General features: G+C 38.6%; 1 protein-coding gene across 7 annotated transcripts in view; it reads right to left on the bottom strand.

The window, feature by feature from the left end:
- The window catches only part of slc12a7b (solute carrier family 12 member 7b), a 155,593-nt gene that overhangs the window by 112,292 nt on the left and 30,974 nt on the right, over positions 1–12,327 (bottom strand). Inside the window, exon 1 of one of the 7 annotated variants that reach the window (XM_061965714.2) lies at positions 4,398–4,725. The exons of the other annotated variants lie outside the window; for them this stretch is intronic. Within the exon in view, the coding sequence (XP_061821698.1) occupies positions 4,398–4,515 (118 nt within the window). The 5' untranslated portion in view covers positions 4,516–4,725. Of the gene's footprint in view, positions 1–4,397; positions 4,726–12,327 lie in introns of those variants that run through there. 7 annotated transcript variants of the gene reach the window in all.

The raw sequence follows: 12,327 nt of genomic DNA, 5'->3' as shown, positions 1-12,327 counted from the left end.
GCCGGTGAGTAACTAACGTTAACTGTTGCTGGTTAATTTCCATATCTGCTCACTTGTAGCCTTTAGGCTAAAATAACATTACCTCTTATGTCAACCAGGACTGCAGTAATGTTAGCTAGACTAACGCTACCTAAGCATAGTCAGTGGCTAGCGGTAACATTAACGTTAGCCTTTTTGTATGTGTCTGATAACGTTAACGGTATCTTGTAGCCTACACCACTCCAAAGTTTGCAGGTCTGTATTTTGCTGACATATAATGGAGCAAAATGTAAACAACACCATTACTCTGAGATTTGTTTCAAATGTAATGTGCTGTACAATACAAATGAATGCAGGATTTTCCCTGCATGTATTTTTCTTAGGTGGCACACTTAAGGGGCACTAACAGTAAATATTTATTTATTTAATTGTTTATTTTTTTGGGTAACAACAGTCAATATTTATTTATTTATTTATTTTCCTTTTTTTCTTAAAAAATACAAGTGAGCTTTTGTTAAACCAAGTATTGTGTCTTTTTTTCCATATACAACAACCTATCTGGATTCGATAAGAGAATCGATAAGGAATCGGTTTGATAAGAGGATTCGATAATGGGCTCGAACTCGATAATTTCTTATCAAACATCATCCCTAGTGGGCGGTGGCGTGACCGCTAACTTACAGTACACACTCAGGATGCACGGACAACATCTCGCTAGTTGCTACTCGCCAGTGAGAAGCAGGGGCGCCGAAAAGGGGGGTTAAAGGAGATGGATTCTAGGGGCCCATGATGGAGGGGGGCCCAGAGAGGCCCCTAATGATGATGAAATTATAATACAGAAAAAATAATGACACTGTGTTGGGGGCCCTGTAAAGATTCTTTTCATGGGGCCCAAAATCCCTAGCGGCGCCCCTGGTGAGAAGCACCGCAAAGTAACAAAAATTAGGAGAAGAAAAGATGATTGCAAATCAAATGTCCAGTCTTGTCCAGCTTAAAACAAGTGACCAACATCACCCCATCAACACAGACGAAGAAACTAGTATGCTCAATTTGTTGGAAAGTGATGGCAACAAAAAAGAAAGAAAAAACTGCATAATGTCCAATATTTATTGAAGTCCAATTTTTGCTAACAGAGATTAAAAGTCTATTTTACTTTTGTCTGTTTACTTATTTAGAATACTTAAAAGTTATTGACCTTCCAATTACAATGGTAAAAAATACTAATGAGAAAGAAAATGCATTATTATGTATTGTGATTATACATTAGTGCCTAAGCCCCAACCCAGCTCTGTCATTTTTGTCGACATTGTTGTGCTTTTAAAAAGGTTAGAATTCAGCAGCAGTTGAATCACACGACCAGTATTTTTAGACTAAAATAGTGATGGGTACAAAGACTAAACCATACCTACAGTAGAATAGGGAAACCAGACCAACGTTAAGGAAGTTAGACTGGAAGAACTGTGTCCATGTACTGTGTGCATGCATCATGGCGGTGGTGTCTCACCTCCCCCCACTCAACCAACAGGACGCCAGCCAACAGGATAATCAATAGCAGTAACTGCTTTATAACAAGCAGGCCAACATTATATGCTTTCAGACCCTCCCTTTTTGAAGCCAGTACTGTTCTCATGACAACATACTGTACTTTTGTACAGTACATGTTATTGATAGCTGGCAACAGAGTGCTGTATGTAGTTTTAGTCATCCTATGAAAATCCTTTGGGACATGACACTCCCACTGTTAGTTTGGTTCTAAGCATTCAGCAGGACTACTCTGAACAGATAAAATAGCTCTCTCACACCAGGATTCTGTAAAAGTCTCAACCAGCATGAAGCCGCAATTGTGGCACAACCAAAGCACACATTAAGTACTCAGATCAATCTAATGAAAGTGCTATAACGGCTTCATGAGCAACAATCTGACCAAATAGGTTAGATGGGAGTTTGTTAAAAACATATGGCAGTCATTTTGCTGAGAAACAACAGGTTTCATGGGCTGTTGTAACAAAACAGCATCTATGGAAACAATTACACAACTAACTACACGTTAATAGGGCGGGACTAAATAAGCTAAAAAAAAATGCAATTAAACTCAGTTCACAAAGGGTTTCATTTGAGTACGAGGTCTGAAAACTGTAGTGTATTTAGTGTATTAACCCTTAAAAGAGTTGGAATGTGTGTCATGAAGGCGTTTGGATCCAGTAAGATGTTTGTATAACTGCATTTGTATCGTGCATTACATACCATAGTCATCTGTTTATGATAAAAGTAACATTCATCACATTATTCTTCATCAAAATTCACTACTATATATTTAATTCCTAAATAATCTGTTACTTCTGCTTTTACTTAGTGATGAAAGAGTTGGTTAGGAACACACAACATTTACACTGCTACATTTACTTGTATAACTTTTTGGATAATTTGCACTTCTCATAGTTTCAATGTAACATAGTTTTTACTTTTGCTTGAGTATTTCTTTAAAGAACAAACACTTTTACTTTGTTACATTGAGTTTCATTCCGATTGCTACATATATTCATAATCTATGGATTACTGCTTGCGAAAATGTATTCATTAGGCTCATTGAGAGACTTCTGTCACATATTTCACCATTCCAATTTAAGCACTACTAATGTTTGACTCCATTTCACCAATCAAACAAAGTCTGGCAGTCACACAACCACACTCAAACAACACACTGCAAAAAGTGACGTGTTATCATGTTCGCGTGTATTTGAAATTGGAGTGGCGGAGCCCTCTACGCCACATCCTTTTTACGCATTCCATTACTCAGTCGCCACTCCTGAGTGATTCAGCATGTTTCTTTTCTCGTCATTCACCAAATTTAGTCTATTTTGCTTTCTTAATATGGGTCTAAAAAAGCCAATAAACCAGCTTGGAAAGAAGAAGGGAATCGCTGTGGACTTAGACTTAGAGAGAAGTGGGAACCCAAGAAGAGGACTCTCCTTTCGAGCAGTAACACACTGCCTCTCCTCCCCTCCCCTCTCCACTTTGTGTTTCTGCCTTCATCTCCTCGTCTGTTGCATGCCACAAACATTTGTCGACAGAAAAGTAAAGAGGATTTTACTTTTTTTAATCGTAGCAACATGATTGTTAATGTTTTTGAGAGCACCTATGGGACTTTTGTGTGTGTGCGCGCAGTGGCAGTTCAGCTGGCCGTTGTTGAGTGTGTATTTTTTTTTGTAAATGCTTTTCAAGGCTAGAACCAATTATTCATGTTTACATTGTTTCTTATGGATAACTCTGCTTCAACGTTTTCGATTTACAAACCATGTTCAAGAACCAATTAAGTTTGTAAATCAAGGCTCCACTGTATATGTCATATCCAATAGTAATTAGCAACGTGCTAGCACATTTTAAAAAGTGAAGCCTTACTTTTGTGTGCTTTCTGTCATAAATGCTTGCTTTGTTGGCGTGGATAAATATATATTTAGCCTTAGACTTCCTTTTTATTGTCATTCAAATTTGAACTTTACAGCACAGATAAGAACGAAATTTCGTTACATAAGCTCATGGTAGAGCAGGATAAAAAAGCAATAAGGTGCATATATAAATAATAAATATATATACATAATATATAAATATATATATATATATATATATATTTATAAAATAAATAAATATATAAATAAATAAATAGATTACTGTACAGATAAATATATTGCACTTTTTCACATGCGTCCACGTTTATGGATGTATGTTATATTGTCTTTTTTATTCCAGCGAGTTAATCCATTTTGGGGGGAGTTGAGGGGATAATTTAATTTAATTATGATGCTATTAATTATGATATAATTACTGAGAGGCAGTCCACCAAGAATACGCCCGCCAGGTGGTTGAACCGGTGCCGAGTCTGCAACCGGACAGGACGTCACATGCAGAAAAAGGTAACAAAACATCTTAATGTTTAATTTGACATGAATTGGTACCCGGTAGTACTGACGAAATTTCTTAGGTACCCATAAAAGTACTGAATTCAGTACTCATTGCTACTTGACATGAATCTCCTTTCAGCAGCATTGGAGATTATGAGAAATGTTCAAATAAATACATAATACTGTAGATAACTCGTAGAATGGAGTTCAAATGGGAGTAGGAGAAAATATTTAGGCCACAAAAAGATAATCTAGTATTTGTAGAAGGAAACAAGATTGCAAAAACCTTATTTACTACACATCAAACAATCTCAGGAATACAGACAATGACATGAAAATAACTTATTGGGGAGCTTGTTTTGTATTATGTAAGAAGAGCTGGAAGTTTTCAGCGATTGTTTTTCCTTCTTGAATGCGCATTTAACATGGTTACAATGTCAGAGGGAAATCCAAAGCTAATAACAGTCCAGTAAATGTAATCATCCCTCATCCAGTAGATGTAAAAATGTCTGCTCTCACCTTCAACGTCCACATCATCTTTTAAGTCATTGTCTTTAATGCCGTCTTCCTCTTCAATCGTCTCTTTTGCCTTTTGCGAGCTGTCCTTTACCGGGACCACCGTAAAATTAGTAGGCATTTTTACACCATGTGCTTCTTCTCAATGACTCCCTGTTCCTTCTCCGCCTCTCTTGCTCTCTTTGTCCGTCCAGATGTTTTCACTCTTACCTTTGCTCTCTCTTCTCAAATGTATGTTGTTTACTAATCACAAGGTTTTAGTGTACTTTAGCTTCCTGGGTTCATGTCAGGTCTTCCAAAGTTTCGTGTCTATCACTAGCAGACTGTTCGATGCCGTGCGACCCTCAACCCCACAATCCAAATAAGGAAGCGCAGGACTGACCCGCCCCTTTGGAGGGCAGTACCCACGCATGCACACATACTTACTGACACACACATTTTCAGAAAGCATGACATGCATTTATGCTTGCTAGCAGGAAAGCGTGGAAGTGTGGGCTTTATTCTGTGCCTGAGGGCAGCTGTCAGCCATGTCAGCTTTTGTTCAGAGAAAGAGGAAGTCCAGAGCTGGTGCACAGAGGGAGGACACAAACGCAGTAAAACATTCCCTCACTTCCTATGCAGTGTTATTTGATTCTACATGCAGTCAAGCAGTGGGCAGGGCATAGTTGGAGAGCTATAAAAAAAACAACCATTCATTTCCACCGTTATCACCCGTTCGAGTTCTGCATTGGAGAGGATAGAGAATGGAAGCAGAAAAAATGGAATTTGACAGTCCTAAAAATGTCATCCATTCGCACATTTCCTATAGAGCTTATCTTCTTCAGGATCAAGCCTATCCGAGGCAGACTACACTCTGGACTGCTCGTCAATCAAATGCAGGGTGATGTTGGTCAACTGCAACACAACGGCACTCAATTAATCCCATCGCTGGAGCAAAACTGAATGTGAAAGTCTTCAAGTTTGAATATTTGTGGCCCATCCCAATCAATCCCACAATAGTCAGCAATGTCAGCCGTTAGACAAGCACTGAAGACATGGCCCAACCACAGATAATTACCGTATTTTCCCCACTATAGAGAGCACAAGTATATAAGCCGCAGCCACAAAATTTTTTAAGAAAAAAAAAAGTTCCATTATAAGCCGCAGATACAGTTTGTAAGTTGTGAAATTAGTTATTTACACACAAATACTTTGTAAATGTTTATTAAACTAAATTAAATTATACCTTAAGTGTTTCCAAACGGTGCCTGTAACGCGGCAGTAAAACGGCTAATCAAACAAAATTGAAGTCATCGTCATGGACCCATTAGCTGCGGAAGCCAGCTCTCCAATCAGCTAAACAAACTCAATAACTATACGGTGACGTTTAGGTGAATTTACTGAGGAATTTGTGAAACTGAAACAATACAAAAAGAATGCAATTGTTCGTTAATAATTGGGGATCTAACGATATCCAAATCTCACGGTACGATATTATTATAGTATTAAGTCCACAATACGATATTCTTGTGGTATAAATCCTAAGAAAATACTTAACAATATTATAGTGTGTAAAATGAAGTGGCAGGAATGTTTAGGATAAACACGCTTACTGTAATTGAAAACAAACAATGTTAAAATGTTCTAATCATAATTATTACTATAAAACAAGTATTTTTAAGTACAAAGAATTGTGCGGGAACGTCCACTGTGTCTCTCAAATTTTACTTTCTGAGAAGCAGTGTCCTCTGCAGTGGACATTTTTTTTATATCAGTTTTGAAAATGCAGTTTCTCAGAAAAGTTAACTCACATTTGAACTTTTAATCATGTAAACACCTCACAAATTGACGTTTAGCTTCGCTTGCTTCATTTTTACAAGTGATGGTAGCTTATCAAGTAGTTCAGTGCGCAACAGACAAACGAGGCGTTGTGTATTACTCCGCCACAGAGGTTATGTTTACGCCAGGGTTTGTTTGTTATGAACAGATTTTAAAATAATGAATTCTATATTCCACTTCCTGCTTTTGCTCCACGCTCCCACATTGCGAACTCGCACTGCGCAGAAGATTCTGGGAAATGTAGTTTATTTTTAAACCTGTTCAAAGTTTTTGTTTGATCGCGTCACGGCATGATTGAGAAGATTTTGAAACCATAGCATATTACGGCGGTATCTACAAAACCGTTACATCCCTAATAATAATACCATCCGAGTCACTCGTAAACATAATAATAATAATAACTGGGATTTATATAGCGCTTTTCTAAGTACCCAAAGTCGCTTTACATGTAGAACCCATTCATCATTCACACCTGGTGGTGGTAAGCTACTTTCATAGCCACAGCTGCCCTGGGGTAGACTGACGGAAGCGGGGCTGCAATTTGCGCCAACGGCCCCTCCGACCACCACCTATCATTCATCATTCAATTCACCGGTGTGAGTGGCACCGGGGGCAAAGGGTGAAGTGTCCCACCCAAGGACACAACGGCAGCGATTTTTGGATGGTAAGAGGCGGGGAGCGAACCTGCAACCCTCAGGTTTCTGGCACGGTTGCTCTACCCACTACGCCATGCCGCCCCGAGTAAACATGTTAGCATATTGGCTAATGCTAACGGTGCTAGCTTTATTACATTACGATAGCGTGTACAAATATGCGTGAAAACACTCCTACATACATCACACATGAGACAGTTTAGTAAGTAAGAATTGTTTTAGTTATATAGGGACGAGCGGTAGAAAATGGATGGATGGATGGATGGATGTAAAACTTACAAACATTGTTAAAAACGCTACGGAGGACTAGAAGACGGAATGGCGTGTATACTTCCGATTCGAAGCACTAAACGGAAGGAAAACTGTAGACGTTCACCCCGCAGCACCTGCAGTGAGCAAACTTGCCCAAAAGATAGCGCCATATCCCAAACAACAACAAACCTATTCAGTGTCTCTGCTTGTGTTTAATGAAAAGTATTTGTTGAACACAAATCATAATGGCAGTTGCCGAAAAAAAATCATAAATTAGGCACACCGTTTTATAAGTCGCAGGGTTCAAAGCGTAGGAATAAAGTACAGACTTATAGTCCGAAATTTACGGTACTTAAAAAGGATAGAAGCAAAAGTTTGACTATTTGTGGCCCAGTCAGCATTACATGAACTCATTGATTAATGTAATCTCTTACAAACAAGAGGCTCATATGTCAACAAGATAGACAAGATTGTGTGCAGTATGAACACGAGGCTGTGATGAGCACAACTCACATGGCCGCTGCTTACCGTACAGCTGCAGTCTGTAGTACAGCCTTCATCAGCTGACCGTCACACAATGTGTCAATTCCTTAGGGTACACTAACAACTATCTCTGCTCTGCTTTCTCACAAATTAACCAAACAGCACAGTGTGATGGGAAATGTGAGGCACAGAGGGCAACCTGTAAGTCTTAAATCAGATATTTTCTCATTTGGTTACGGTGCTCTATCAAGAACAAGCAGGCCCGTTTAGTTCCCTTGCATGGCGGCATACCCAAAGAAGTCAACAGAAAGGGATGGGGTTGGTTTACAGGATACAAAACGTAACAGGAAGCAGGTCCTGAAGATAAAGAAGTGATCTAAACTTAAAGGTAGGGCTGGGCAATATGGCCTTTTTTTAATATCGCGATATTTTAAAGCCATATTGCGATACACGATATATATATCTCGATATTTTGCCTTAGCCTTGATGCATATAATCACAGCAGTATGATGATTCTATGTGTCTACATTAAAACATTCTTCTTCATACTGCATTAATATATGCTACTTTTAAACTTGCATGCAGAGAAGGAAATCACAACTAAAAAAATCACTATTTTTTTCATACGGTGTTGATCTGGAAATGTTTGCCTCTGCATTTTGATGATGTGGACGTGTGGCACTTGAACGGAGATGTTGACATGCGGAGTAAGCACTCTTCATTCTCTAGCAGGTGACGTTTTAAATGATGCTACATATTAGCAGTAACGCTACTTTTTATAGCAATACTTTATCCCCACACTTGACAAATTACGGTTGTCTGTTCGACATATTCCCACTTGAAGCCAAACCACCACCAGACGATGGACCCCCTGCTGTTTTTTGGGGGAATTAATTTTTCCTTCATTTGTTACTAGATTCACACATTCTCTCTCTCGTATACCACTCGCACGGCTGCACTAGCATCACAGATAACGTTACCCATGCTGCTACCTCTTTTCTGCGCGAGGGCGTGTACATATGTGACGTATGTCGTGACAGTATGAGACGTGCGTAAGGTGCGCTTGTCTGTCTGTGAGGAGACACAGGAAAAAGCGAGGAGAGCCTGTAGTGTAATGCCAGCAGCTAAAACCAACTGCGTGAGAACGTATACTCGAATATCACGATATAGTCATTTTCTATATCGCACAGAGACAAACCCGTGATATATCGCGTATATCGATATATCGCCCAGCCCTACTTAAAGGTATTCATTGTTTACATATTATTCCATACCAGTGCCATTTCAGTACTTTTGAAACAGTGCCAAAAATGTTGTGCAAGTTAGAAAAGTAATTTAAATATTCCAATAATATATATACACAATTAGAAGTAATTAATCAATTTCCTAATATGAAATAAAATCCACAACAAATAGTCATATTTATTTATCGCAGCAAATACAGAACACATGGAATGTGTACTAATATTTCCAAGGTTTTACAGTAATTAAGTGTGTACATTCTGCACAATTCCAGCAGTAACTCATAATTAATAGACAATTGTATTGGTGTTAGACTAGCGTTCAAACAGTGTTTGCCAGTTCATCCTGCAAGCAAGACCAGAGGGAAGTTTGTGTAACCACCTGCTTGTCTTGTATTGCTGATGTTAAGTGCAATCTTGCAGAGAATCTAAGGAATGTTTAAGTGCACAGTAAAACAACGGGTAACACCATGCAAATTACAAGGCAACATGCACAATTGTGATATATTCACAGTGCTGTAACTGGCATGTTTTAAATTAGAACCTCAAGAACAGCCAATACATCAAAGTCTAGGCAACAAATCTATTTTTAGGAGTGTAGTGTCGTAATTGAGTACTGGGTACTTCAGACAGTCAACAGGGTGTGTAATTAAAAAAACATTTTAGGAATATTAACTTGCCAACATTAATTGTCTATGTACCCCCACGTTTTAGCATATGAATTTAAAGAATACATCTGTCTGACAAATCGATAAAACTAGTCATTCATTTGGTTCATCGGGACAACAGTGCTTATAGTCATTGCTTAAAAGGTCCTGATTGTAACATGGTACATTCTTGATATGTAAGGGATATTTGGTTGGTTCAATTTCACAACATTGTAAAACAAAATATACTCCGGATTTCGATGAATTGATTGGGTAATCATTAAGAATTTTTTCAATTGTGTGAAACTGAAATTGATTGTGTCTTAAAACCACAAAGACAATATGACATACTTGGCTGCAGCGAGCAGAGGCCCTGTTGATTTATATAGGATAGGATAGGATACACTTTATTCATCCCACAACGGGAAAATGATGTGGTTGCAGTGCATATACTAAAGGTCCACAAAAACAAAATCAACCAGTTTACAATCTAAGGAAGAACAAGATGATCAAAATCACGATTAACTGAACCTTTTACCTCGATTTTGGTTAATGCACATTGCACGATTATTCTACTCTCAACTACTACTTTACTTTTTGGTCAACTTCATTCTTATTGTAGCCAAAGTGTGTCCTAACAACTTACAAGTTGCTCACGTTGTAGTGTCGGCTCAGCGTTTCAGTTATTCTTCATGACGCTTTTTTGACATTGTTACTTGGCTGCTAATTCTTCTCCTGATGGGTTGTTGGCAGCCTTCATGCTTTACAACACCTGCATCTCCACACAATCAGTACTTTATTTTGGGGGATTGTGTATTAGTAAAGAGAGAATTACAAGCGGGAAAAATCTAAATCATTGACAGAGTGTCAAGACTTGGTCCGGGGTGTTTGCTTTTCCAGGATGCAACGGAAAGTTGGCACGGGCGAGACGGGAATTAAGGTACATGGCGGGTTTTAATATATCAATTTAATATATATAAAAAAAAGGGATAAATGAAATCAAATCAAATCAAATCAACTTTATTTATAAATGAAAGCGCGCACAGTGACGGAGAATAAACTATGAAAAAACAAAACATTAACTGTGGCTTGATAAACAAAAACTTACTTGGCATGGAACCGGCATGAAAAAGGAGCAGCAAGGATCATAAGGGTGTGCAGAAGCATATATGGGGTGCGAGGTCGTCAGGCCGAACAACAGAAAATGAATTACGGTAACTTAAATACTATGGACATGATTAGTGAAAGCAGGTGCGTGACTCAAAACGTGAAACAGGTGCGTGACGTGACAGGTGAAAACTAATGGTTGCTATGGTGACCAGACAAGGGAGTGAAAAGACAGAAACTAAACAAAACATGACTTAAAACAAAACATGATAATACAGACATGACACGGAGCGCTTTTCCATCAGTTAAAAGCTCTAAATCAGGGGTGTCGAAAAGGTTTTATACGGCCCGCGGGATGAGTTTGCCAAGTATAAAAATGAGCCGGAATTTTTGAATGAAAGAAACCGCTGTTCTAAATGTGTCCACTAGATGTCGCAATAGCAATTATTTGTATCTTTGTAGATTATACTACATATGTAAAAAAAAAAAAAACACGTGTTAGTGCACCAGTCGAGAAAAATGAGCAAACTACATAAATAACATCCTGTAATTTGATTTTGATAAATTATTTTTTTATCTTGATGAACACAAATGAGTTGACTGAGGAACATTATCACATAATTTACTCAGAAAGTATAAATAACGACAAATAAAGATAGAATACTATTAACCGCAACATGTAAGTGTAAAAAAAAAATCCCAACAACATTATGATTTGTACATTTTCAGATTGTGCTTGTTCTATTTTTAAACAAAGTAAAACAATCTGAAGTTGTCTTTATATTTAAGTTATCGTGCCGTGATTTTACCATTTTGACCCACTTGAGAGTAGATTTTTATCCATGTGATCCCTGATCTAAAATGAGTTTGACACCCCTGCTCTAAATATTGGGTGTTAAATGTCACACCTCCTATTCTTCTACATATGACATTGGTGTAACGGAGGACAGCCAGTATGGCTGGGCCATGTGTACCTTGGTAAACCTAACTACCTGACGACCTCAAGAGCAGTGCTGGTTATCAAATGGATAGCCCTCAGCGCATTAGCTAGCACGCTCTCGTTCATGCGGAGGACCCAGGTTAGAGTTTTTTGGGGGGGCGGGGGACAGGAAAGCAGGGACTGGCATCTCACCGGCACAGAACAATCATAGCTGTAAACATGTTACTGATTCATTAAGCTTTAATCAAACTCAAATGTATATACTATCATCTTTGATACGGTCATCATCTGCCAAAACAGCTGAGATATTTCTTTGTCATGAAGTGGACACTAGTTGCACAACAAAAACTGTGACTAACTAGCAGGTCATCGGGAATTTCAGCTCCATGCTAGCCTGTACAGGATAACAATACTGTATATTACAATTTAATATAGCTTATGACATACTTGCCAACCCTCCCGGATTTTCCGGAAGACTCCCGAAATTCAGCGCCTCTCCCGAAAACCTCCCGGGACAAATTTTCTCCCACCCCCAACCACGCCCACCCCATCCCCCTCTCCCCACCTCCCGAAATCTGAGGTCTCAAGGTTGGCAAGTATGGCTTATGAAGTATTCCAGGACTACCTTCTTGAAGGCAATGCTCTCTATTGGTAACAGACAGTGCTCTCTGGAGGACAGCAGCGGAAATGAAAGCATTTCCTAAAAATATCACTGTTTTTAGTAGCAGTTAATAGTTATTATACAATTTTATTTCAGTTCTGTAAACTCTTAAACAAATCTAGCACAGACAT

Source organism: Nerophis lumbriciformis, linkage group LG07, assembly GCF_033978685.3.
Source record: "Nerophis lumbriciformis linkage group LG07, RoL_Nlum_v2.1, whole genome shotgun sequence".
In the NCBI taxonomy this organism is placed as follows: domain Eukaryota; kingdom Metazoa; phylum Chordata; class Actinopteri; order Syngnathiformes; family Syngnathidae; genus Nerophis; species Nerophis lumbriciformis.
This window is presented reverse-complemented; position numbering and strand designations above follow the sequence as displayed.